This window comes from Salmo salar, chromosome 10, assembly GCF_965601325.2.
Source record: "Salmo salar chromosome 10, fSalSal1, whole genome shotgun sequence".
NCBI classification, from domain to species: Eukaryota; Metazoa; Chordata; class Actinopteri; order Salmoniformes; family Salmonidae; genus Salmo; species Salmo salar.
Genome location: NC_138300.1, coordinates 38,798,419 through 38,825,376, shown reverse-complemented (window position 1 = coordinate 38,825,376; position 26,958 = coordinate 38,798,419). Strand labels below are relative to the sequence as shown.

Below are 26,958 nucleotides of genomic sequence, written 5' to 3'. Positions count from 1 at the left end.
GTGTATTGATTTTAAGAAAGGCATTGATGTTTATGGTTAGGTACAGTTGTGCAACGATTGTGCTTTTTTCGCAAATGAGCTTTTGTTAAATCATCCCCCGTTTGGCGAAGTTGGCTGTCTTTGTTAGGAAGAAATAGTCTTCACATTGCATATACCCTGACTCTGTTGCAAGAGGTGACATTTTCCCTAGTTAAAAGAAATTCATGTTAGCAGGCAATATTAACTAAATATGCAGGTTTAAAAATATATACTTGTGTATTGATTTTAAATAAAATAATTAATTTTAAATAAAAGGTGTAAAAAAATATTTATATTTTATTTATTTATTAAAATCGGCAAATCGGTGTCCAAAAATACCGATTACCAATTGTTATGAAAACTTGAAATCGGCCCTAATTAATCAGCCATTCCGATTAATCAGTCGACCTCTAGTTGTAACGCAACAAAGTAGGAAAAATGCCAAGGGGGATGAATACTTTTGCAAGGCACTGTAGTGCTCAGATAGAGCACAGTGTATGACAACCAGGAAAGTACTGAATGTTCACTGATAAAGAGTTTATATTAGGACTGTCAAACAATGAAAAAATGACAGAGTAAATTGCAGGATTTGCTCAAATTGAGCTGTAATTTAAGATTTTTTTTATTCAAAAAACATTACAAGAATATTGATTTTGTCCAAAGTAAAGGTAAGCAAAATCTGGTAAATTTATAAAGCACACTCTAACATCAATAACTTGTTTTTGACATTGCATTGTAGTTTTAAGCTGTATAACATATGTATTTTGGATGTTTTCAGTGTATTTTGAACACTTCCAGATAATGGGATTAATTGTGATTTAAAAAAAATTAAGTTAACTGATTCATTCTGACAGCCCTAGTTTAGAATTTTTCCCAAGAAACCTCGCCGACCCTGGCCTATGTCATGTGCAGGGAAAGGTGTGTGTGTGTTTTTGTGTGTATATCAGGTATTGCCTTATCAAATGCAGCAGTTACTTCAATTAAAGAGACATGAAACCCTGTTACATATTCGTGCTGCATGTGAGTGGTCCAATATCCAGTCCAATACTGCAGCTTTTTTTGTGAGCGCGCTCCATTTACCCACTCGCTCGCTCCCTGCACCTTTAAGAGCGCGTGCCTAGCTGAAGGTCACTAAACAGTAACACAAAGCTCTCTCAGCTCTGCGGTCCAATATAGCGCATGCGCTCTGCCTGGGGACTGCTACACAGACTGCAATATGGCGAGAATGCCTGGCAGCGCAGACTGCTCTAGCGACACGGCGGGGACAGAGCGGGAGGAGCACATGAGCTGCCCAGAGACTGAGAGGAGCGGAGACGAGGCGGAAGATGAGATCCAGGAGGTGCAGATCACCGGCGAGGAGGAGGGGGAGTACGAGGAGGATGTCGAGCTGGAGTGGGAGGCAGAATGTGTGGACCCCGGCAGCTGCTCGGTTATGGAGACAGAAGCGGTCCTTATGCGCAGTACGGACCAGTGCAGCGGGTTGGGACCGGGAGCGGGGGCGGACCCCGGACTGTTCCACATACCCGGACTGGACTCGGATCCGGAGGGAGACCTGCAGCGGTCTGACCGCTCCAGACTGAGCGAGAACACTCGCCTGGCTACTAGGTACGCAGTCAGGATCTTCCGGGAGTACCTGAGTGAGAAAGCCCAAAGTCCTGACTTTGAAACTCTGGACAAGGAAGCGCTGTGCGTGGTCCTGCGCTCCTTCTACGCGGAGGCTCGATCGAAGAGCGGCCAGCTCTACAGCAAGTCCTCTCTCATCAGCATCCGGAGTTCTCTGAACCGCTACCTGAATGAGCCGCCTTACTGTCGCACCCTGGACCTCACCAAGGACCCAGAACTGCGCAGCGCCAACCTGACACTGGCCGCAGTCATCAGAAAGCTGGAGGAGCAAGGTGCCGGTCCCGTTGTGCAAAAACAGGCTATTACGCGGGCGGACCTGAGAAAACTCTACACCTCTAGTGTGTTTAACACTGATACGCCGTTCGGGCTTCTCAACAAAGTGTGGTTCGAGACATGCATGTATTTCTGCACAAGGGGGAGAGAGAATCAGCGCGAGCTGGAGGAGGATTCATTCGGGCTAGCCATAGACGAGGATGGGAGAAAGTTTATCTATTTCAAAGCGCTGGGGCCGTATCACAAGTCTCGTTCCGCGTCCTGGACTAAAAAAAGACCAGACACGGATGATGATACTCTGCCGCGCATGTATGAGACGGCCACGGAGTTTTGTCCGTATGCCAGCTTTGTGAAGTATGTCTCGAAACGGAACCCGCTGTGCAAAGCGTTCTTCCAGCGCCCGCGAGACCACTGCTGCTTAAGCGACATGACATGGTACGAGAACAAAGCAATCGGTAAAAACCTGCTGGGCACGAGGATGCAGATGCTGTCGCGTGCTGCCAAGCTTTCAAAGACCTACACCAACCACTGCATCGGCGCCGTCTCCATAGCAACGCTCAACAGCATCGCCGGTATCGGGTCAAAGTCAGTTTCGCTTCACGTTTCCTCGGAAACGGTCAATGGTGGCGCACAGTCTTATCTCCAGCTCGTGATCCCATATAGCCGACAGGTCACGGGCGCAGTGGAACTGAAGCCGCAGAGAACGACAAGGAAATCTCGTTCTCACTGCCCCGGCGACGTCTCTGGACCTCCATCACCTAAGAAGCTCTGTGTGCGTTCCAAGGAACTTGGAGAGTCCCAGGTGGTCATAGTGGACGGTACCGAGCCCGTGGACACCCGATCCCCGGAGCCCCACGGTCTGCCGCCCGCTCCTTTACCAGCTGGCGTGGTAGCAGCGCAGGTAACACCGTTTCACACTCTGCAGCAACACAGGTTTTTAATTGAAATTTAATGTAGAATAACCTTACTAGTCTCCAAAGCATCCACAGATTATGCATAAATGTAATGATTTAAATCATTTTCCATTTACTGTGGAAGTATTGACCAGTAAGATCTTTGTGTTTGTATTGTTTAGGAGTGAGTTCTGTCATTGGGTGTTCTAGGTGCTTTAGTAAAGAGGTCATGAACATTGTGTTAGCGTCCCAAATGGCACCTTATTCCCTATATAGTGCACAATTTGTTTACCAGAGCCGTAAGGACACTGGTAAAAAGCAGTTCATTGTATATATAGAGGTTAGGGTGCCATTTGGGACAAGACTGTGAGTGCAGAGTAGAGGACACATGAGTGAGTTCTCTCTGGGACTTTGTCTATTGCTATGGGTGATGGCGCCCCAGGCTCACAATTACCCACCATGCACCACAGTGGAGCCCGCAGGGGGAGAGCCAGAGCGTGTAAGCTCACACACACACACACACACATTTATTTTATACCCATTTGCCTAAAGCTCACATTTTCCTGAGACACAGGCACTTTAATAAACAATAGAACGACAGGCTGTCTCAAGCCTCTTTCCCCTAATGACAAAATAATTGTGTTTGTGTGTGTGTGAGTGTGTGAATGTGCATGTGTGCATGTGTGAGCGTGTGTGTATATCCAGTATCATAATGAGTTGAATGTTTTTGCGTCGTTCCTCTTAGAAGAGCCTGCCTGTCGTGACCCTAGAGAGATGCACATGTCTGCTGCAGCACTAACAGCTCTGCTCATCTGTTTCCTGCCTTATCAGCTATACATCTATCTCACTATTTACCCTTTTCTCAGCTTTAAGAGGCAGACTGCCTTCGGCCATGGCTGTCTTTCTCCCTCACTGCACTTACCACAGTGAATGCTGACCAGTAGACTTTATAGCTTGTCAGTTTTTCAGCAGTGAAAACTTACTTGAAGCATTTCCAACTTACTTGAAGCATTTCCAAGGTGTTTAAAACCTTCCTCTCAACAGGAATGTCCTCACCTGTCACCTGTATAGCAGAGCAGAAGAGGAGACAGACTCATATCTGTCTCTGTCTCTGAGTTTCTTTAACAACACTCAGCCCGCTCCACTGTCCTTAGTTAGCCCTGACAGACAGACACTGAAAAGGGCAAAAACCACTCTGTCATGTAGTGCATCATGAGTTCATTGTACTCAAAACGTTGACGGAGTATGAATGAAGTCCCAGTCTACAACTCTTTACTAGTGTCCTGTCTCTACTTAGTCACTCAGGGAATGACTGTGTGCCATGTTCACACACAATATCTGTGACAAATTTCAGTTGGACATGTGTATTTTCTTCTTCTCTCCCAGGATAGCCGTAATAGCAGCATGGCCAGCCGGCCACTGGTCTCCCAGTCCCCTGCCTCTCCGCTGGGCTCAGGGGGTATTGGGGGCATCCCCACCCCCGCCCAGCTCACCAAAACCAACGCCCCTGTACACATAGACGTAGGAGGTCACATGTACACCAGCAGCCTGGCTACACTGACCAAGTACCCAGAGTCACGGTAAGACTTGCACACACATAGCGTGTTTGAGATTTACTACATTGAAGTGGAATGCAGTCACTGATCTACAAATGACCTTGCATCCCAAATAACTACTCATTATGTGATCAAGATTAGCAATTCTACACTTGGCCTTGCTCAAACTGATCCACTCAAACATGTACACTGATGATGATCCCACTGATATCCCCTTCCACCCAGGATTGGTCGTCTGTTCAACGGGACAGAGCCCATAGTGCTGGACAGTCTGAAGCAGCACTACTTCATAGACCGAGACGGTCACATGTTCCGCTACATCCTCAACTTCCTGCGGACGGCCAAACTGCTCGTCCCTGACGACTTCAAAGTGAGTTTATCTGACCCTGCACTCAGGCCTGGAAAACCTCATCTGTAATTGCACACTTATAACATATAGTGTGAAGCTTTGTGGGATACATTTTCTTTTTAAGAATCTGATGATCGTTGTGTTTGTGTGTATGTATATGTCTGTGTACGTGTGTGTGTGTGTGTGTGTGTGTGTGTGTGTGTGTGTGTGTGTGTGTGTGTGTGTGTGTGTGTGTGTGTTACAGGAGTACTCTTTACTCTATGAGGAGGCCAGGTTCTTCCAGCTATCTCCACTACAAGCAGAATTAGAACGCTGGAGGAGTGAGCGCGAGGCCAGGAAGGTGTGGCGTGTGTGTGAGTGTGTGGTGGTGCGTGTAGCTCCAGAGCTGGGGGAGAGGATCACTCTAAGTGGGGACAGGGCTCTGATCGAGGAGGTGTTTCCAGAGGTCGGGGACGTCATGTGTAACTCCCTGAACGCAGGCTGGAATCATGACTCTACCCACGTCATACGCTTCCCACTCAACGGATACTGTCACCTCAACTCAGTACAGGTAACATGACAGACACTACCCTTACACTGCATAGAATAACCATGAAAATACCCTACAACAACCCAAAATACTAAGTTAACAGATAACGTCCCGTGAACTCACAACAAATAAGGTCACCTCAACTCATAACATCACATCAACCCACCTCAACTCTGTACAGGTAACATCCCACTAACTAGTACCCATGGCACAAGCATAGAATAACCTCAGAGGGCCAGACCAGCCAGAGAAAGAGACACTAATCCTGTTTAGATATGAAACATGTGGCCATTGGCTACTGGGTCTGCTGGTTGCAACACTCACTACAGAGATCCAAACTGCCTCTGGAAGGAACGTCAACACAAGAACTGTTCGTCGGGATCTTCATGAAATGGGTTTCCATAGCCGAGTAGCCGCACACAAGCCTAAGATCACCATGTGCAATGCCAAGCCTTGGCTGGAGTGGTGTAAAGCTCGCTGCTATTGGAATCTGGAGCAGTAGAAACACATTCTCTGGAGTGATGAATCACGTTTCACCATTTGGCAGTCCGAAAGATGAATCTGGGTTTGGTGGATGCCAGGAGAACGCTACCTGCCCCAATGTATAGTGCCAACTGTAAAGTTTAATGGAGGAGGAATAATGGTTTGGGGCTGTTTTTCATGGTTCGGGCTAGGCCCCTTAGTTCCAGTGAAGGGAAACCATAACGCTACAGCATACAATGACATTATAGATGATTCTGTGCTTCCAACTTTGTGGGAAGAGTTTGGGGAAGGCCCTTTCCTGTTTCAGCATGACAATACCCCTGTGCACAAAGCGAGGTCCATACAGAAATAGTCTGTCAAGATCGGTGTGGAAGAACTTGATTGGCCTGCACAAAGCACTGACCCCAACCCCATTGAACACCTTTGGGATGAATTGGAACACCGACTGTGAGCCAGGTCTAATTGCCCAACATCAGTGCCCTACCCCACTAATGCTCTTGTGGCTGAATAGAAACAAGTCCCCACAGAAATATTCCAACATCTAGTAGAAAGCCTTCCCAGAACAGTGGAGGCTGTTAAAGCAACAAAGGTGGGACCAACTCCATATTAATGCGCATGATTTTGGAATGAGATGTTCGACAAGCAGGTGTCCACATACCTTTTGTCATGTAGAGTAGCTCCGTATAGCACTGCATTGACATGACTGGTTGATGGTAGGTGGGGGGGAGGTCTTGTATAAACACAAACTCACTTCCTTGACAACTTCCTTTAAAACAGCTCTGCTATGCGAACGCCAAGAAGTATGTATGAATGCTCTGATCTCTGCGGAGGCCGCATCACAGTAAATGCTGTACAGCCACTGCAGATGTCGGTTTGACCATGCAGAGCCTTCCATGCAGAGAGAGAGAGGGAGTGGGATGGAGGCAGACAGACAGAGGTTTCTAATTTAGCCTACTGCCTGCAACAAACAAAGAGAGGAGAGGGCGACAGAGCGAGACAGCGAGGGAGGGAGGGAGGGAGGGAGGCAGACACAGGATAGAGGTACAGATGCTCCTTCAGTGTATACTAATGGAATGCCATCTTGCAGCTATCGAGAGAATGTCTGCATACAAAATGTCACCCTATTCACTATTTAGTGCACTACTTTTAACTAGGGCCCATTGTGCACTACATAGGGAATATGGTGCCCTTTGGGATGCACATAATATTACACTAGAAAAAGGGTTTGCGTCTGTGTGCATATGCCAGTCCGTGTTTGTATGTGTGAGTTGTCGTGATAGAGGGAGTCCTATCTGTCCCTGTGTTTTTATGTCAGGAAAGGACAGGGTGAGATGGCTGGCTCTTCTTTAGTCAGACAGAGAGATGAGTGAACTTGGGCCCTATGGGCACTATCTGTGCTATTGTTAGTAGCACATTTGCACATATTCACACATTGGTTCTCTTCCACAAACTGGAGTCCTGTATGACTGTGGTATGACTGGACCCTGAATCAGCCCCTCTCTGAAATCACTTCTCTGTCCCTCGGTCAACTGACCTTCCATACATACTGTATCAGACCACCAATTACCTGATTCATCGTCTATTCTCTCTTTGTCAAACCCCAAATAATTGTTGTGAATGTGATTAAAACTTGAGATCTGAGTCTGTGTGTCTACCTGAGTGGTTATTCTCACAAGTGTGTGTGTACGGTGTCTAATGCATGTGTGTGTGTGTGTTTGTGTGACAGGTGTTGGAGAGGTTGCAGCAGAGAGGATTCGAGATAGCAGGGGCGTGTGGCGGGGGAGTAGACTCCTCCCAGTTCAGCGAGTACGTCCTACGCAGGGAGGGAAGTAGCAACGGACAGCGTGGCCACACCCTCATCCGCATCAAACAGGAAGCAACGGACTAAGCCCGACCCAGGTCAGATCAGAGGTCAGGGGTCAGTGGATAATTGGTCAGGAGAAACCAGAAAGCCACGCCTCCATCTCCAAGGGAACGCCAATAGTCGTTTTAGAAGTTTGGGGACATAGGTATTGCCATGATGAAACGGTGATTGTACCTACACCAAAGGAGAGCAATAGAACTATGACCTCACCGCAATGAACTATGGAAGTCACTAGCCAGGCGGTACACAGCTAGTGACTGACCCTTCTGCCCATGAGCAGGGACCTATAGCATACAGAGAGAAGCAACATTAGCACCATCATTATACTACCCATGTTATTGTGTAGGATTATTCTGTTTTATAGTGTCATAATACTATGTGGATTCATTAAGATTCTTACAATAATGTAAATAATCATAGAATGGGATGAGGTCATGACTGAAACTCTGAAATGGAGATACGGCACTGATGAAAATGGAAGATATGCAGCTGAATGTTAAAAAGCACAAGTGTCTGGGAAATCTAACCCAGCCTAAACTAAATAGATCAAATATATGGTTCTGTGAAGCTAAAGTTAATACGAGGAACTCATGGAAGTTTTATTTTTTAAGGACATTTTTATAAACCCAAAATATGGTTTTCACATGTTAAGTCTTAATCTTATGACAATGGAATTCTGAAGAGGTTCTTCAACATTTTATATTCATCACATTGATAAAAGAGATTTGTCTTGTCAGAGATTGAATTGTTGCATGTTTTATGCTGAGCATTAGAGCAGCAGAGAGGACTTGAGATCTGTATCAAAACTGTCTCTGTCACACTAAAGGAAATTTGATTTCATAAATGAATGAATGTACCAAAGGGATGTAAAAACATGTTTCATACAAAAAAAAAGTCTGCATGTGTGTGTCTATTAGTTATTCAGGAAACTGTAAATGAGAATATTCCCAAAATGTTCATTTTAGTTAGGCTAGTCTTTCTCTAGCAATCACAGATCAGATGACAACCTACCATCACCGTAAAATTGAAACCGGAAAGTTAAGGGGGAGGTTTGCATTCATTTTAGGTGGCATGGTAAATATTCCACCTGCTTCAGAGTTTAGCAGAAAGTGGTTAATGAATATGTATAAGCAATGCATGAATATTAAGTACACTAAAGTACCTTTGTCTTTCTGGATTTGACAAGCTGTCAGAGGAGGGAGGGGCTTGTCTTTGATCTGAGACAGGAACAGGAAGCAGTGGGACATATGAGCTTGTTAACATTGCCGACGGTGATCAATAATTCAGCAATCACCCAATCAACCAGTAATCACATTAATTAAAAATACTCCCTAACCATTTGCTATAACTGGCACAGTTATATGAAACAGTCTAAGTAGCTAACCTCCACATTAAGGGTCATCATTCATTTCCACTATCAGGTCCTTTAACTGGCACACGGTCAGTTTGCCTAGCTTAGTGTTAAGTTAGAGGTCAGCAGTCTTATCAGCTGAAAGAATTCTGATCCATTTCGTTCTTTCCACCCTCTGGATTTCATAGCCAAAAGGTATTTCTGTGCCTAAAAGCTCCTCTCTTCTGTATTCAAAGATAGCGGAATAATGAACCTCAAACACATCCACAACTCTGATACACATTTCCACACACGCCCTGAAGGATCACTATTTTTCCCTCCAAGTGACAACCTAAAAAAGGTATCAATTATGAAGCAGAACATTTTCATGAAAATGTGTGAGTAATGTGGAAATAAACAAAGAATCCCTGATAGACTGTAAAAGTACACAGTACGACACTCAACTAGGGTTTGCTATTAACTTATTTTAAATTGTCACAGGTTTACAATCATCAGGTCAACCATGTAAACATCAGAGTAAGGAATGGCTGTCACAGACGTCTGTCTGATATTATTAGCATGAAACTGAAAAACAAGGAAGAGTCAATGACCTTACCACAGAACACTCTGAATCACACTAAGGGCAGAGGGTCACTGCTTTAGGCTGTAACACAGAGCTGACTTCTACTGTTCTGACGTCTTCTCTCACACACAGTTGCCCTTCTCAAAAAGTGCAATATAAAAATGTTTGGTCCTTCCAACCGGACAACAATCTTTTCTCTCTCAGCATGTATCAGCAGAATTCAGTTACATTGCTGACTGTGCTACAAATTGTTAGAAAATAAAATGCATAACAAAAATATCAACAAAATAAAAATATCAAAATAAATATAATATACAACATCTGAAAGAGTGGTAAGGCACACAGAATCTGGCACAAACAGTGGGGGAGAGACTGATAGTATCTCACACACACACAAACTATCTGAGCAGGCCCTTGTAGAGAGTGAGAGAGTGTCGTAGAGGAGGGTCCTGTTCCAGACAGAAGAGTAGGTCCCTCAGAGAGACCCCAGTCACTCTCTGAACCCCAGCCCTCTGTAGTACTGACATAATGCCACCTGGCCCTACCTGAGAGAAAGAGAGAGAAAGATGAACGGCCCAACAGATAAAGCTTTCATCCTAAACTTTTCAACATTACCATTATGCCAAACAGCTTCCCTTCTCCCCCCTCCGTTTCTCTTTCACATTCTGGCACACAGAGGCGATGCCTTAGAGAGCAGAAAGGAAGGCCCTGTAGCGCTACAAAGGAAAGGGAGAGGAGGCAGGAGAGGAAAGCTCCTCAGGCTGCAGGGTCCTCTGGGTAACGCAGTTCAAAGGCAGCGGTTAATGTGTTCAGTTTACAGAGCTTCATCTCTAAACCCATCGCCTGCAGGGGCAGGGAATTAAATAAACTCAGTTCAATTAGACACTCTTTAACCTAAACTCACAGTCCTGCGCATATCTGCTCCTTCGCATCACAGGTCTAGTCTCCCCTGAATGTTGTTTCTTATCAGTGACACTAATACGGTTGTTCCTCATATACGCATCCCCTACTCACCTGGTAGATCCCCTGCCCACCTGATTTCAAAGATTGAAAATCTGCCACAGATACCATGAAAACACTGATAACCAAGAACCTCCATCCACTCTCTCAGTATAATAATACACACAGTACATACCTGGTTTCCATTGGAGTCCAGTGGTCTCTTCCTGCGAGGTCCGATGGCAGCCAGGGCAGTGAGGTTGGCTTCTCTGTGCTGCAGCTGAGCCTGCTCCAACTGCTGGAGCTACAGAGAGGGGGGGGGGGGTCATAAAACACTCTAAAGCAGGTGCTAATCTAAAAATGTGCACCCCTTGGGGTCCCAAGACAGAGTTAAAGAAACGCTGCTCTATAGGATGGGAAGTTGAATGCTCATAAAGGAGTAACTGGAACACTGAAGCTGGGGTAATTTCCATTAAACGATATACAGTGAGATATACAGTAAGATATACAGTGAGCCAATAAAGAATCACACCAGCCAAATCTCAACCAATTAATGAATAATGTTGTCAAGGTCACATAGAGACAACCTCACACACACACTGTAGGTGTTCTAATTTGATTCCGCTTTGTATCTGCCGCAGGCCTCAACTCCAGCCCCAGAAACAGGCTCCATTAAAATTAGCTCCAATTACAGCTGTACCTTCTCTGGGGCTTGGATGTGTGCGAGTGTGCTGGTGTGTGTGTGCGTTGGTGTGTAGGGTGAGTCTGAACACCCACACAGGCTGGGTATGCAAATGAAACGATTTTGTTGATTTCTGCTGTTGCTGTGGAGAGACCTCTGGGAACATTGTTGCCGTGAGCGATCCACCAACGGAGAGAAAACAACCTCAAAGTCTCTCCTCCCTCTTTATTACCAGTACCCTACCGCTGGCTCTGTCTCATCTAGCTACAGCCTCAGCCCCTACAACCCCCTCAGCCAAACATCACACACAATCTGATTTACTAAATGAACAATTAGTCTAAGAAATAGCAGGCATTATAGAATTCCCAAACATTACTAATAAAAAGTAGATATTAGGTTAGATGTGGTAAAACTTTGGGGAAATGCTCCACCACTGTGCTATAACTTTGAAGAGGAGAAAGAATCTAAAAATGAAGCTCACTTAGCAGCTACCAGTAAAAGCACAGAGCCTTAATGAGCTGATGTGTGTGTGTGTGTGTGTGTGTGTGTGTGTGTGTGTGTGTGTGTGTGTGTGTGTGTGTGTGTTCTACTCGTCCTTCCCTGGGGACAGTGCTTCCCTCGAACTGTTTGGAAATGACAGTCTGATTGAATAGTTAAAGCTGACGTGACGCAAATTCAAGTAAAGCATGCGCACACACAATGACATAACACACAAACCTCTTTGGCCCGTTGTTTCAGTAGTTGCTGGTCTGGGTCATCAGTGTTACAGCGACTCTGTGAAGCAGAAAAGAAACAGACAGATGTTGACCGTCTGGAGGCAGCAGGGTTCTACAATGGTTCATCTAGACCAGACAACTTAAGTAAGCATGAGTAACCATGTCCTCAGCATACTATAATCATACTCAATATTTGTTTTTAATTCCAAGAACTTAATACACAGTAGCTAATATGAATAATATAGCACCCATCACTCGCACTCATTCACCCCAAAATGCTAAATACTCAAAATCATGTCTGATTAGCTTCTTGACCCCTTGTCAAAACTGAAACCCCATTACTCTGCAACATGTACCCTGGCAACGCGGAGCAGTGTCTCCCTCTCCTCGTCGTCTCTCCTCTGCTTCTCCAGACGTTCCAGCTCTTCCAGGAAGTGGAGCTGGGAACGCACGTCACTGGTCTGAACGTGACTGTAGTCCTCCTACACAGAGACCATGAGGATTCTAGAAGAGCTGTAGTACTAGTTGTGAAACTGTGTTACAGTTGTAGTATGTGTATTATGAGGGCATCATGCTGGTAATAATGTTCTAGTGCAGGGTTTCTAAACTCCTGGAGAGCTACTGGGTGGGCAGGATTTTACTCCGGCCCTTCACTAACATACCTGATTCACCTAATCACGGTCCAGCAGAGAGAATATTCCAATCGGGTGTGTCACTGCTGGGCTGGAACAAAAGCCTGTACTCCAAGTAGCTCTCCAGAAGCAGAGTTGGAGACCCCTGTTGTCTTGCTTGTGTATAATATAGTGATGCCAGAGTAGGGCTGTTGCAGTGTGTGTATAATATAGTGATGCCAGGGTAGGGCTGTTGCAGTGTGTATAATATAGTGATGCCAGGGTAGGGCTGTTGCAGTGTGTATAATATAGCGATGCCAGGGTAGGGCTGTTGTAGTGTGTATAATATAGCGATGCCAGGGTAGGGCTGTTGTAGTGTGTATAATATAGTGATGCCAGGGTAGGGCTGTTGTAGTGTGTATAATATAGTGATGCCAGGGTAGGGCTGTTGTAGTGTGTATAATATAGTGATGCCAGGGTAGGGCTGTTGTAGTGTGTGTATAATATAGTGATGCCAGGGTAGGGCTGTTGTAGTGTGTGTATAATATAGTGATGCCAGGGTAGGGCTGTTGTAGTGTGTGTATAATATAGTGATGCCAGGGTAGGGCTGTTGTAGTGTGTGTATAATATAGTGATGCCAGGGTAGGGCTGTTGTAGTGTGTGTATAATATAGTGATGCCAGGGTAGGGCTGTTGTAGTGTGTGTATAATATAGTGATGCCAGGGTAGGGCTGTTGTAGTGTGTGTATAATATAGTGATGCCAGGGTAGGGCTGTTGTAGTGTGTGTATAATATAGTGATGCCAGGGTAGGGCTGTTGTAGTGTGTGTATAATATAGTGATGCCAGGGTAGGGCTGTTGCAGTGTGTGTATAATATAGTGATGCCAGGGTAGGCGCTGTTGTAGTGTGTGTATAATATAGTGATGCCAGGGTAGGGCTGTTGTAGTGTGTGTATAATATAGTGATGCCAGGGTAGGGCTGTTGTAGTGTGTGTATAATATAGTGATGCCAGGGTAGGGCTGTTGTAGTGTGTGTATAATATAGTGATGCCAGGGTAGGGCTGTTGTAGTGTGTGTATAATATAGTGATGCCAGGGTAGGGCTGTTGTAGTGTGTGTATAATATAGTGATGCCAGGGTAGGGCTGTTGTAGTGTGTGTATAATATAGTGATGCCAGGGTAGGGCTGTTGTAGTGTGTGTATAATATAGTGATGCCAGGGTAGGGCTGTTGTAGTGTGTGTATAATATAGTGATGCCAGGGTAGGGCTGTTGTAGTGTGTGTATAATATAGTGATGCCAGGGTAGGGCTGTTGTAGTGTGTGTATAATATAGTGATGCCAGGGTAGGGCTGTTGTAGTGTGTGTATAATATAGTGATGCCAGGGTAGGGCTGTTGTAGTGTGTGTATAATATAGTGATGCCAGGGTAGGGCTGTTGTAGTGTGTGTATAATATAGTGATGCCAGGGTAGGGCTGTTGTAGTGTGTGTATAATATAGTGATGCCAGGGTAGGGCTGTTGTAGTGTGTGTATAATATAGTGATGCCAGGGTAGGGCTGTTGTAGTGTGTGTATAATATAGTGATGCCAGGGTAGGGCTGTTGTAGTGTGTGTATAATATAGTGATGCCAGGGTAGGGCTGTTGTAGTGTGTGTATAATATAGTGATGCCAGGGTAGGGCTGTTGTAGTGTGTGTATAATATAGTGATGCCAGGGTAGGGCTGTTGTAGTGTGTGTATAATATAGTGATGCCAGGGTAGGGCTGTTGTAGTGTGTGTATAATATAGTGATGCCAGGGTAGGGCTGTTGTAGTGTGTGTATAATATAGTGATGCCAGGGTAGGGCTGTTGTAGTGTGTGTATAATATAGTGATGCCAGGGTAGGGCTGTTGTAGTGTGTGTATAATATAGTGATGCCAGGGTAGGGCTGTTGTAGTGTGTGTATAATATAGTGATGCCAGGGTAGGGCTGTTGTAGTGTGTGTATAATATAGTGATGCCAGGGTAGGGCAGTTGTAGTGTGTGTATAATATAGGGATGCCAGGGTAGGGCTGTTGCAGTGTGTATAATATATTGATGCCAGGGTAGGGCTGTTGCAGTGTGTATAATATAGTGATGCCAGGGTAGGGCAGTTGTAGTGTGTGTATAATATAGGGATGCCAGGGTAGGGCTGTTGCAGTGTGTATAATATATTGATGCCAGGGTAGGGCTGTTGTAGTGTGTATAATATAGTGATGCCAGGGTAGGGCTGTTGTAGTGTGTATAATATAGGGATGCCAGGGTAGGGCTGTTGTAGTGTGTATAATATAGGGATGCCAGGGTAGGGCTGTTGTAGTGTGTATAATATAGTGATGCCAGGGTAGGGCTGTTGCAGTGTGTATAATATAGTGATGCCAGGGTAGGGCTGTTGTAGTGTGTATAATATAGTGATGCCAGGGTAGGGCAGTTGTAGTGTGTGTATAATATAGGGATGCCAGGGTAGGGCTGTTGCAGTGTGTATAATATAGTGATGCCAGGGTAGGGCTGTTGCAGTGTGTATAATATAGTGATGCCAGGGTAGGGCTGTTGTAGTGTGTATAATATAGTGATGCCAGGGTAGGGCTGTTGTAGTGTGTATAATATAGGGATGCCAGGGTAGGGCTGTTGTAGTGTGTATAATATAGTGATGCCAGGGTAGGGCTGTTGTAGTGTGTGTATAATATAGTGATGCCAGGGTAGGGCTGTTGCAGTGTGTATAATATAGGGATGCCAGGGTAGGGCTGTTGTAGTGTGTATAATATAGTGATGCCAGGGTAGGGCTGTTGTAGTGTGTATAATATAGGGATGCCAGGGTAGGGCTGTTGTAGTGTGTGTATAATATAGTGATGCCAGGGTAGGGCTGTTGCAGTGTGTATAATATAGGGATGCCAGGGTAGGGCTGTTGTAGTGTGTATAATATAGTGATGCCAGGGTAGGAGACCTTGAGGGCCATCTTGCGATGCTGTGCCACCACTGTGACTTTCTCCAGCAGGTCTCTGAGACGCTCCTGTGTGGCGTGAGACACCAGACTGACCACGTCTGAAGCCACCTCGGACACTCCAAACTTCTCACCTGAGAGAGAGAGCGATGGAGAGAGAAGGCGAGAGAGTCCAGGTGGCCATTTGATTAATTGTTCAGCAGTCTTATGGCTTGGGGATAGAAGCTGTTAATGAGCCATTTGGACCTAGACCTGGTGCTCCGGTCCCTCTTGCTGTGCAGTAGCAGAAAGAACAGTCTATGACTTGGGACTTCCTCTGACACCACCTAGTATCTAGGTCCTGTGTGGCAGGAAGCTTGGCCTCAGTGATATACTGGGCCATACGCACTACCCTCTGTTACACCTTACGGTCATATAAACCTTTAATTCTGAACATTTTGACATCGCCACTATTCCACACTAATTCCATTCTCATTTCTCCTACAATTCTGAAACACTGAGGCGAGAGGGAGAGATTCATTGTTTTCTCTATCTGAGGTTAAGAAAGGTCAATTTCTAGTCAACATTGCTCCCTGCAGGTGACCAGAGGCATAACTCCTATCTAAAGCACAGAAGGAGTGCTGAAGTTGTACATCTTTACTGGTTACCAGTGTGGAGGATGTGTGTGAGCAGCGGAGAAGGATTGTGGGTACCGGTTTGGAGGATGTGTGTGCGCAGTAGAGGTGGATTGTGGGTACCGGTTTGGAGGATGTGTGTGCGCAGTAGAGGTGGATTGTGGGTACCGGTGTGGAGGATGTGCGTGCGCAGTAGAGGATTGTGGGAAAAGAGAGGGATTGTGGGTACTGGTGTAGAGGATGTGTGTGAGTAGCAGCGAGGTGGATTGTGGGTAGAGAGAAGGATTGTGGGTACCAGTGTGGAGGATGTGTGTGAGCAGCGGGGCTGGGGAGAGGAAGGGTTTGTCCTGACAGGATCGTTCCACAGAGCCCACGAGCCCAGAGTTGGTTGCTAGGATACGGGCATTCTCCTCACTCACGTTGACCCCAGCCATGGAGGCCACATCGTTGATGTCATCCTCCTCCCTGAGGTACGCAAATAAACAGAGTTAACAGAAAAAAATCTACCTCAGACAAACAAGATAACTCGGGTCTGGCTTAGAGTGAATTAGCGTTCAGTGAATAGCTATGCAATATTTGGACCCTCCATACATTCTGGTGCAGTACAACAGGCTCTGGTCACAAATGTATGTGTTACCTGAAAGAACCAACACTATCCTTGAAGGGGTGTCTCTGGGCTGGAGGCGGCGGGACCAGGAAAGGAGTTCGCCTGACAACAGCACCTACGGGGACAACAAGGGAGATGAGAACACATAGTAGTGAGGAGAAAAAGGTTGATGTGTAAGGTGTGGTTGACCTGTGTGTGTGTGTGTGTGACTGTCAGGTGAGTGTGGTTCTACCTGTGTTGTAGTGCTGTCCTGACTGTATGACCATAGGTTTGGACAGGCTCCTGTTCTGAACAGACAGGTATGTACGGGCCGGGGCGGGGTTTGTCACAGCAGGCTTATACGCCACACCTCTAGGCTGCTGGATCACCTGTGGTGGGGCAAACACACCTCAGACTGAGCTTCTGGAACACAATTACACAAACCATTCACAAACCAGACCATCTGGACATGGATCTGATCTCCTCAGGGAGTGAAGAATAATGCTGAGTGTGATACTCCTAAAACTCCAAACAAACACAACTACATCCACTCATACAGAGCTGTTCGTCACACTGTTAATTACGTAATCAACATTACAGAAAATCTGAATAAATATTGTGATTGCTCTCCACATCATGAGTTTTCCCTCTGAAGGCGAGAGCTGTGTGTCTCTGTCTGCAGAGGGAAGTCTGTCTGTGTGCAGAGGAGAACTGATGAGAATCCTCATTTTGGGAGCAGTAGCTGTAACCTAGTTAGTCCTCAGCCTAGGCTCTAACGGAATTAGGCCTAACCTCAGGGCTCCATGTGTTAGGAGAGAGAGAATGAAGACAAAGTGCAGAGAAGAACTTTGAGAAGTGAGCTGCCTGCTACACAACAGGGACTCTACATCTATATTACACTTTAACTGGATGACTATGTAAACCTCAGGTACATTATACAGGGTTGGAGTCACCAAGGCCAGAACTTTTGAATGGATATAGACCGGAGAATATAGGAGCCCTGACCTGGGATCATGCTTGGCGTTTGTGTGATAGGTATATGGGTGATCAGAAGGATAGGCATGATTGGCATTTGTGTTGAATAAAAGGGTTAACTTATATCCTGACGGAAACCTCTGCCTGATGCTTGGGTGAAAGGGGGTAATCATTGAGAGTGTGGCTTACTAGCTGGGTGGATTTGATTGACTGGCCACTAGCAGCGCTAAGGTGGGCAGGCCTAGAGTTGGTGGAGAGAAGGGTAGGAGTGCGGCCTGCAGTGGGGGCCGGGGCCTTGGAGGCGGTTGGAGCCTGTGGTCTGGGTTGGTCAACCTCCTGGATGAAGAGCTGTGGGTTGGGGGTGAGCTGCCGCACAGCTGGGAGACTTTTCTGGAGGTAGAGAGAGATGTAGAGAGAGAGGGAGAGAGATGAATAAGGAAGAATATGCCCAGTTTGTGACAAGCTGGTTTGAACGAGTCTGTGGTCTGAATGTGTTGGTGTTTCTCTGATCACATCACCTTGAGAAAGGGTACCAGGTAGGGCTGGGGAGAAGACTTGAGCTCACGGTAGAGTTGGTCAGTGAACTCCTCAGGTTCAAGTCTCCCATCCTGGGGGACAAAAGACAGAGACAGGAAAAAGTGTGTATGAGAAAGTATTCGAACGTGTGATTATTTAGGTAGTGTGAGCATGTGAGTGTGCCTGGTTACCAACCGGTTAAACCCCCATTAAATATCATATTTGTACATTCACACTTCAGGATTAACAAACGGACCATATTACATTTTAAGTACACAATGCTGAGCTGTTACCCAATAAGCGTTTCAAATTTCACTTCTATTTTTCTTTACTCTATAATTCTGAGCCACAGGTTTGACTCGCTACAAAAACATTTTCTTCACAGGAAGGCCATGGCACACTTTACCTTCTCATTATTGGAAGGCATGGTTTATGTATTTTAATCTTACTCTAAAATGTTACAGTATATCCTCCTGAGACCCAGTAAGTCATTTTTATAATGGACATTTGTTTTTGGTCCGTATCTCTAAGCCCACTGAGTTAGGTCCTGTTGTACCTTTGAGAGGACATTTTGGGCTTTTCAATGAGATCACATTTTGGGCTTTTCAATGAGATCACATTTTGGGCTTTTCAATGAGATCACATTTTGGGCTTTTCAATGAGATCACGTTTGGGGTTGTCACCTTAATCCTTTTTTATTTCTGGTTCTTCAAAATGGCTACCATCACAATTAGCACATTTTATGGTAAGTGTGTGGTTGTGTAATTATAATTGTGAGTTTGATATTCAAATTGTTTCTAATAGGTAAATACAGTGCATTTGATAAGTATTCAGACACCTTCCCTTTTTCCACATTTTGTTACGTTAAAACCTTATTCTAAAATTGATTAAATAAATGTTTTCCCTCAATCTACACACAATACCCCATGATGACAAAGCGAAAACATATATGTAAATGTATACTTAAAAATAAAATACCATAAGTATTCAGACCCTTTGCTATGAGACTAGAAATTGAGCTCAAGTGCATCCTGTTTCCATTGATCATCCTTGATATTTTTCTACCACTTGACTGGAGTCCACCTGTGGTAAATTCAATTGATTGGACATCATTTGGAAAGGCACACACCTGTCTATATAAAAAGGTCCCACAATTGACAGTGCATGTCAGCGCAAAAACAAAGCCATGAGGTTGAAGGAATTGTCCTTAGCGCTCCAAGACAGGATTGTGTCAAGGCACAGATCTGTGGAAGGGTACCAAAACATTTCTGTAGCATTGAAGGTTGCCAAGAACACAGTTGCCTCCATCATTCTTAAATGGAAAAAGTTTGGAACCACCAAGACTCTTCCCAGAGCTTGCCGCCCAGCCAAACTGAGAAATTGGGGGAGAAGGCCCTTGGTCAGGGAGGTGAGCAAGAACCCGAGGGTCACTCAAAGAGCTTCAGAGTTTCTTTTGTAGAGATGGGAGAACCTTCCAGAAGGACAACCGTAACTGCAGCACTCTACCAATCAGGCATTTATGGTAGCGGTCGAACGGAAGCCACTCCTCAGTAAAAGGCACATGACAGCCCGCTTGGAGTTTGCGAAAAGGCACCTAAAGGACTCAGACCATGAGAAACAAAATTCTCTAGTCTGACGAAACCAAGATTGAACTCTTTGGCCTCAATGCTAAGCGTCACGTCTGGAGGAAACCTGGCACCATCCCTACAGTGAAGCATGGTGGTGGCAGCATCATGCTGTGGGGATGTTTTTCAGCGGCAGGGACTGGGAGACTAGTCAGGATCGAGGGAAAGATGAACGGAGCAAAGTACAGAGAGATCCTTGATGAAAACATGCTCCAGAGTGCTCAGGACCTCAGACTGGGGTGAAGGTTCACCTTCCAACAGGACAACGACCCTAAGCACACAGTCAAGACAACACAGGAGTGGCTTCTCTGAATTAAATAAGAACTTGTTAATAAATATCCTCTGTAGTAATCAGGATGTGCGCAAGGATATGGTTAATTGACCACAAAAATCTACATTTTGCAATGGCCATCTCAGTCTCTGGACTTAAAGCCCATTGAAAACCTGTGGTTTGAATTGAAGAGGGCAGTCTGTAAGCGCAGACTGAAGGATATCAGGGATCTGGAAAGACTACGTATGGAGGAGTGGTCTAAGAGCCCACCCAATGTGTTCTTTAACCTCAAAACATTATAGAAAAAGGATAAACGCTGTTATCCTCGCAAGTGGAGGGTGCGCAAATTATTTAAGGAGTGGCAATAATTTTAACATTCGTTTTATATATTTTACTTAAACAAAATCTCTTTCTGACAAATTGTATTATAAAATAATTGAATTTTCCAAAAATGTGAGCATTCACTACCGTTCAAAAGTTTACAACATTAACAATGACTACACTGTATTTCTGATCAATTTGATGTTATTTTGATGGACAAAAAAAATAGTTTTTTTTTTTTAAAACAAGGACATTTCTAAGTGACCCCAAACTTTTGAATGGTAGTGTACATTATAGCTCGGTATTTGTATTATTTATTTTATACAGAGTGTGTGTGTGTGTGTGTGAGAGTACCAGCAGGCTCTTGACGAGTTCTCGGACGTTCTTGGCCATGTCAGCAGAGTGGGTTCCACTAGAGGCCAGCTTAATCAGCGTCACCAGGAAGTTCTTACACTTCTTCACATTCTCCAGGACCTCCTGAACAGAGAGCATAATGGGACATGTCAGAGGTCACACTGAGCAACAGAAAGACATACTAACCTTGGGTGTATCCAGGTAAGTGAAATGTGCCAATAGAAATGCAATGAATAGAGCTGACAAAATTCCCCATCTACCTGGCAGACAATCATTTAAATGTATTACACTATACATTTCTATTTGAACTTTCTGTAGCATTACACCCTAATGAACATGACCCAGAGATAATATGCTAAACAATAGCTTTAGCCAATCCCAGTCAGCAGTCTGACTCACAGGTGTGATGGTGGGGGGTGTGGCCCTGGGGGTGTTGGTGGGTTTGGTTGGGATGATGAGAGGACCAGGGCCAGGAGAACGGGTGACTGTGACAGGAGCCACTGGGCGGATCATAGGCCTGGGGATCTGGATCTGGCCTGCAGGAGGGGTTGGAGTAGCCCCTACCACCTGGTGTGAAGCAAAGCAAAACACGAATGCAGACAGAAAATGGTAACTGAAAAGTCATAGTAGTAATATCCAATGTTACCCCACTAAATGAACCACTCTTTATCCACCAATCAAACCATACCTTTAGTTAAATCATACACTAAACCAGACCTTGACCATTGGTTGAGACCAGCGTACCTTAACCAAGGGTGTACTCTGTGCTGTGGTCACATGGGGGCTAGGAGGAGGAGGCACTCTGATCACACCTGGATTCTCAGCTTTTCTCACGACAGTCGCTGCAGACACCTTTAATGACATAACAGCTGGATCTGTATTCACAGTAAGGCGGAACTCCAGTGCACACACACACACAGTTACAGCCCTAACACACACACATTCATCTTCCAGGTAGGTACATAGTATGAGATCAGACACCTGTCACAGTTTATCAAACACACGCACACACACCGCACACACACCTGTGTGGTTAGTGGCCTAGGGCTAGGAGAGGTCCCAGTGCCAGGAGTTCTAGCTGCGAGGCCCTGGGCTGCAGCCAAAGCTTGTTGGGACACCAGCATCAGTTGGCCACTGTCACTACGGATGAGCACCATGCCTGTGCAAGAACATCACATTAAAAAGGGGCACTTCACTGCACCATACTAGTGTCTATGTTAAAAAGTGCCCCTTAAGACGACCTCGACACACTTTGCCAACTAATCATTGATTCATTGTGTCCTCTCTCCTTCTCAAAATGCATTGGAGAAGGTTCAAGGGGAGGGACCTTGGAACTTCTCCAATAAGGTTTGAGAAGGAGATGAGGAGAGCTGTTGTGAGGAATTGAGGAAAGATGCCTAGTCAGGCACTCACCTGGCGGGATTTGAAAGTTGGCTGGAAGCTGGACAGACGTGGTCTGTGGGGGTCTGATCGATGCAGCTGGTTGCTGGAAAAGTTGTTGGTCTTGGTATGGCTATCACTGCAGCCTTCCCCGGTGCCTGGGTCGCGGTGGCAACTCGAGTCACCGATGGTCCCAAAGGAGAGCTCATGCGCGCCGGTGCCTGAGCGCTCATGGTCACCGTTGGAGAGCTCACTCTCGGTCCTGCAACCACCGGAGAAATGGGTCTCGGTCCCGTGGTTATCATGACCACCGTTGGAGGCAGGTTGCTCACGACTGACTTTATGGTTGTGGATGACGTAACCGGTTGAGCGCTTGCCTGGACAGGTGCGACAGCCACGGTGGCGGTAGTAGGTGCAACATGCACCACGGACAACGGAAGCTGGGTGGCACTGGATCCATTATTTGCGTTCTGTGGCTGGGTTTCGGGAGGGTCGGGGTCTTTCGTTGTACCTTTCGAAATGAAGGCGGGTATTGCAGGGCAACTGGCAGGTGTCCGGGCTTTGACTGTCGCTCCCACCTGCACAATAGTGTCCGAGATATTCGCGGTTCCACTTCCACTGTTTGCCGGGGAGGCACTTTTCTCTGCCTGATTTTGAGTTTCATTTGCGGAGTTTAAGGTGGTTGGCATGATTTTTAAATCTAAATTGAAACATACAATAACTTAGTTTGCAATATCTCTCAGATGACCTCACCATAGCAATCCTTTGGTAGTTGCTTTTTGTCGCTAGCTAGCGGGCTACTGACTAGCACCACCAATAAACAGCAAGTGGACCAGGTCTAGTGAATTGTTGGAAATGCCAGTCTAGGAATCACAGAAAAACATGACAAATAGCAGGTTTTACATTAGCCGTGTTCATTCATTCTTCAGACCCACGCGCCCAGCAAGTGACCATGAGTTTGTAGCCACGTGGAGCGTGCATGCTGAGTCTGCACCACGCTCTGAAAGCGCGAGGGATTCCATTATACTGTGCTCTCATTGGCTGGTTTACGCGAGGACGCAGAAATGAGCCACATGCACGCGATACCGGTGTTTCCCGGATAATAAATGCTGCCTGGAAGCCAAGCATCCCCAAAGGTGAACACTTGAGAACCATATTCAATTTCACATCAGTTATGGAAATACTTTGTAAACCCATTATTTGCACACAAAAAAGTTTGGCTACAGTACATTTGATTAATTTAACAGATGCTCTTATCCAGAACAATTAGGGTTAAGTGCCTTGCTTTCGGTTACTGGCCCAGTACAAAACTAAATTCATCATTCATAATGAAAAATCACAGCTCTTGGTTTTACTCTATTTCCTATGTAAGCAAATAAGAATGCACTGCACTCACATCTCATTATCCCATCGGGTCAACAATGCATAAGAGTAACAGTTATTTTACAACATGGTAATGAGACCCTTTTGAGTAGTCAAAAATAAAAGCACAATCTTTTATTATTCAAGGTTCAATTTATACCAGCATTATTTGAGTCAAATGCTTCAGTTCAGGGTCAGCATAATGTGCTAACATAACAGGGAAGTAGTAGCCGCACTACTGAACGAAATATATAAAATGGAGATGAGTCAGTGTGTCTAGGATAAAGGGGGTGTTTGTGTTCACCCTTATTGAAGCCTATCCTCACAAACTGAAAACAGGTCATGTGACAGACTAGTTTGATTTATGTAGATTTCTTTGGCTTCTTTTTCTCTGCCTCCTCCTCTTTCTCCTTCTCGATTTCAGCCACGAGGGTTTCAATTTCTTTAGACTCCAAAAGCTGATAGAGAGATGTACAAAACAGGGAATTAGTAATGATTTCAAATGAGAATTAATCATTCAGTTAACTGCTTTTAGTGTTTGTGTACCTTCAGTGGCTGATTCCTCCTGATCACTGCCAGCTCAATGTTCTTTCCTCCTGACTGAACAACCTGTGAGCATAGGGTCAGGAGGTAAGCATGCTGCTGTTCATTACCATTAACCCCCATTAGTGACTTAGTTGCCCAATTCACATTATAGGGTCAACATGAACCATATAATGCCGGCTCAGATATTTTCGTTTCACATTGTCGTTTCCAGCAACTATGGTGGATGGGTAATCAGGCCAGCTTGCCTTGTTGGCCTTCTAGTGTGAATCAAGCGAATGTTAGTGCCTTGTGTTAGCCTACCTCCAGCAGGGCTTTGATGGCCAGCTTTATAGCCTCGTTGTCAGTGGCGATGGCCTCGTCTGTGTAGTTCTTCTCCAGAAACTCCCGGACAGTCTTTGCACTGCGACCGATAGAATTGGCCTGCAGGGGAGAAGGTCGAGAGAGGTTAAACATAGAAGATGGAACACTAAGCAACCCTGCAAAATTGTTGGGCTGAATAAACCACACCCCCAACATGAAAAATTCACCAAACAGATTGGATAATGCCAGCATTAGTGTGTGGGCCTGTGTGTTATGTTTTCTACCCATTTAGCAGGATAGCAGATTGATCTACTAGACATAAGGAGAGATGACGGTGTTACACACCTTCCAGGCATGATATGTTCCAGAAGGGTCCGTTTGGTAGAGTCGTGGGGTTCCATCGTTGTCGAAGCCCACGATCAGTGCAGAGATACCGAAGGGTCTGCGTCCGTTACTCTGTGTGTAGCGCTGAAGGGGGATAAGGAGAGACCCAGACACTTAGTCAATGGGTTTGACTGTGTGAGAGACACTACCTGCCTGGGTCATGTTCATTAGGCACCAAATGGAAGAAAACTGAATGAAACCAGGATGACTACCACTACCAAGAAACACTCATTTCTATGGCAGTGAAGCATGTTCATACCAGTGTGTTTTGCATGCAGCCTACCTGTTTGAGTGTGGCAATGTGGCGTGTGATGTACTCCACAGTAACAGGGTCCTCTACAGTAAGCCGGTGGCTCTGACACTCCACCCTGGCTCTGTTGATAACGATACGAGCATCAGCCGTCAGACCTGGAAGAACAGAAGAAGGACAATGTCTCAGTCACAACATTCTACATTTCAGTCCTTTTACTCAAAACTGACACAAAATACCTGCTTTTTGACTAACAAAAGCAGTTCTGCATCTGAAATCAAATCAAAGTTTATTGAAAACTTGTGAGAACTACAGCAAGGCTCAATAAAAACTAGCTAACTAGGCTAATCAGACTGATAACAGGTGGTTAGGACTGGGTGTATGAGTAAATGTTTTATGGATGGTCTTACCTGCAAATGCCATACAGACATGATCATCAAGTGCACATATCTTGCGTACAGTCCTCTCCTCTTGGAGTTTAGCTACAGACTTTTTCTCAACACCCAAGACGACAATGTCTTTCCCTCTGATGCCCACCTGCACAAAATAACAATGATTAGTCAACATATTACCATGTTCTGAAATGCGCATTGCGACTGCAATAAAGACGACGTGGAACAAAACCTGTTTGCTAGCTAGCTGGGCTAGTTGGTAGGTTAGCAATTACATGCAAGTCATGCTGTCCCCGCTGAATGTGTATCTCGTTGTTAGCAAGTTAGCTATATTGAATAATCATCTTATCTAGCTAATTTAGCTGTCAATTGTCAGTTCAAATTCACAAAGCAAATGAAGTAACGTTATGACAAATGCAAGAGAGTGAAAAGTAACTAAAGCTAACATTAGCCTTGCTAAATTGGCTAGCTAGCTAACTTAGCTTGTAGTAATAACACTCACCGCAGTAGAGCCTTTTTTCACAGCCTCTTGTGCATATTCCACTTGAAACAGGTGTCCATCGGGGGAAAATACTGTTATAGCTCTATCATATCTAGCGGCCATCTCTAACCACCAAGAAAAGTTAAAATACGAAGAAGTATTCACTTGTTAGCCAAATAAACCGCTAAGGATTTTGACTGGTACAAATCTGCGCATGCGGTTCTAGCTACACATTGGCGGTTGGTGCGATTGGACAGAAAGGACTAACCGGAAGTCCACAAAACATCAGTTTGAAGAAGAAATATTTTACAATTAAATGGCTAGCTAGTTAGCAATTTTGAGGTATTCAGTGGTGAAATTCATTGAACCCATGTGTTTAATATCATTACACTATTCTGCTCCAGCCATTACCATGAGCCTGTCCTTGCCAAGGAATGGACCCTTTTTTTCAATTTTCTCCTAAAATAACATACCCAAATCTAACTGCCTGTAGCTCATGACCTGAAGCAAGGATATGCATATTCTTGATACGGTTTGAAAGGAAACACATTGATTTGTGGAGATGTGAAATTAATGTAGGATAATAACACATTAGATCTGGTTAAAGATAATACAAACAAAAAAAATTGTTCCATCATCATGCTAGAGAAAAGCCATACATTGAGACAGGATTATAGGTGTAATCTAGATGTTGTCCACAAGATGGCAGCAGTGTGTGCAAAAGTTCAGACCGACGTCACTACACAATAGTTTGTATCAAGCCTGCCAGGAGTTTGCCAAAATGTGCCGAATTGGTCACTTTATACATTTAAGTACATAACTATAGAGAACATACAGAAATGCTATGGTAATATATATTTTCTTTAGTTTAAACACTCCCAGGAATGTCATATATGACGAATCATTAGCTTCCCTACAGAAAATACACAAACCTTCACACATCTAGATGGCAGGGGGGAACCAGAAAAAACAGAGTCAAACTGTAGAACCCAGTTCCTACATTTGAATATAAAAAATGATTTTATCAAACAAAACTATGCTTGATTATCTCTGGGAACCTCAGGTTGACAAATCAGAGCAAGATTACTGAATGTAAGTACATTATTTACCTTTAGAGGTGAATGTATCAAACCAGTTGCCGTGATAAAAGTATTTTGTAGTTGGGCACTATCCTCAAACAATAGCTTTTGTTGCTGTAATAGCT

The 26,958-nt window shown here is 45.0% G+C and overlaps 3 protein-coding genes across 3 annotated transcripts; 1 reads left to right on the top strand and 2 right to left on the bottom strand.

Moving 5' to 3' along the window:
• Positions 1–1,170: 1,170 nt before the first annotated feature.
• On the top strand, positions 1,171–8,485 carry LOC106560345 (uncharacterized). Its single transcript, XM_014123184.3, has 5 exons — positions 1,171–2,815; positions 4,194–4,387; positions 4,589–4,733; positions 4,957–5,262; positions 7,451–8,485. Exons 1-5 carry the CDS (start codon positions 1,235–1,237, stop codon positions 7,610–7,612), a joined length of 2,388 nt encoding a protein of 795 aa, XP_013978659.1. The 5' UTR covers positions 1,171–1,234; the 3' UTR covers positions 7,613–8,485.
• Positions 8,486–8,507: 22 nt separating this feature from the next.
• On the bottom strand, positions 8,508–23,295 carry taf4b (TAF4B RNA polymerase II, TATA box binding protein (TBP)-associated factor). The gene is made up of 15 exons (XM_014123181.3): positions 22,073–23,295; positions 21,685–21,818; positions 21,404–21,511; positions 21,059–21,226; positions 20,660–20,782; positions 18,091–18,180; positions 17,762–17,962; positions 16,851–16,986; positions 16,649–16,733; positions 16,307–16,476; positions 15,401–15,531; positions 12,195–12,320; positions 11,840–11,896; positions 10,637–10,744; positions 8,508–10,046 (listed from the first exon to the last, which is right to left on the bottom strand). The coding sequence occupies exons 2-15, from the start codon at positions 21,814–21,816 to the stop codon at positions 9,900–9,902; spliced, it is 1,782 nt and encodes a 593-aa protein (XP_013978656.2). The 5' UTR covers positions 21,817–21,818; positions 22,073–23,295; the 3' UTR covers positions 8,508–9,899.
• Positions 23,296–23,521: 226 nt separating this feature from the next.
• Positions 23,522–26,028, bottom strand: LOC106560346 (proteasome subunit alpha type-7). The gene is made up of 7 exons (XM_014123186.3): positions 25,776–26,028; positions 25,292–25,418; positions 24,915–25,039; positions 24,593–24,715; positions 24,248–24,367; positions 23,948–24,010; positions 23,522–23,859 (listed from the first exon to the last, which is right to left on the bottom strand). Exons 1-7 carry the CDS (start codon positions 25,875–25,877, stop codon positions 23,764–23,766), a joined length of 756 nt encoding a protein of 251 aa, XP_013978661.1. The 5' UTR covers positions 25,878–26,028; the 3' UTR covers positions 23,522–23,763.
• Positions 26,029–26,958: the final 930 nt, after the last annotated feature.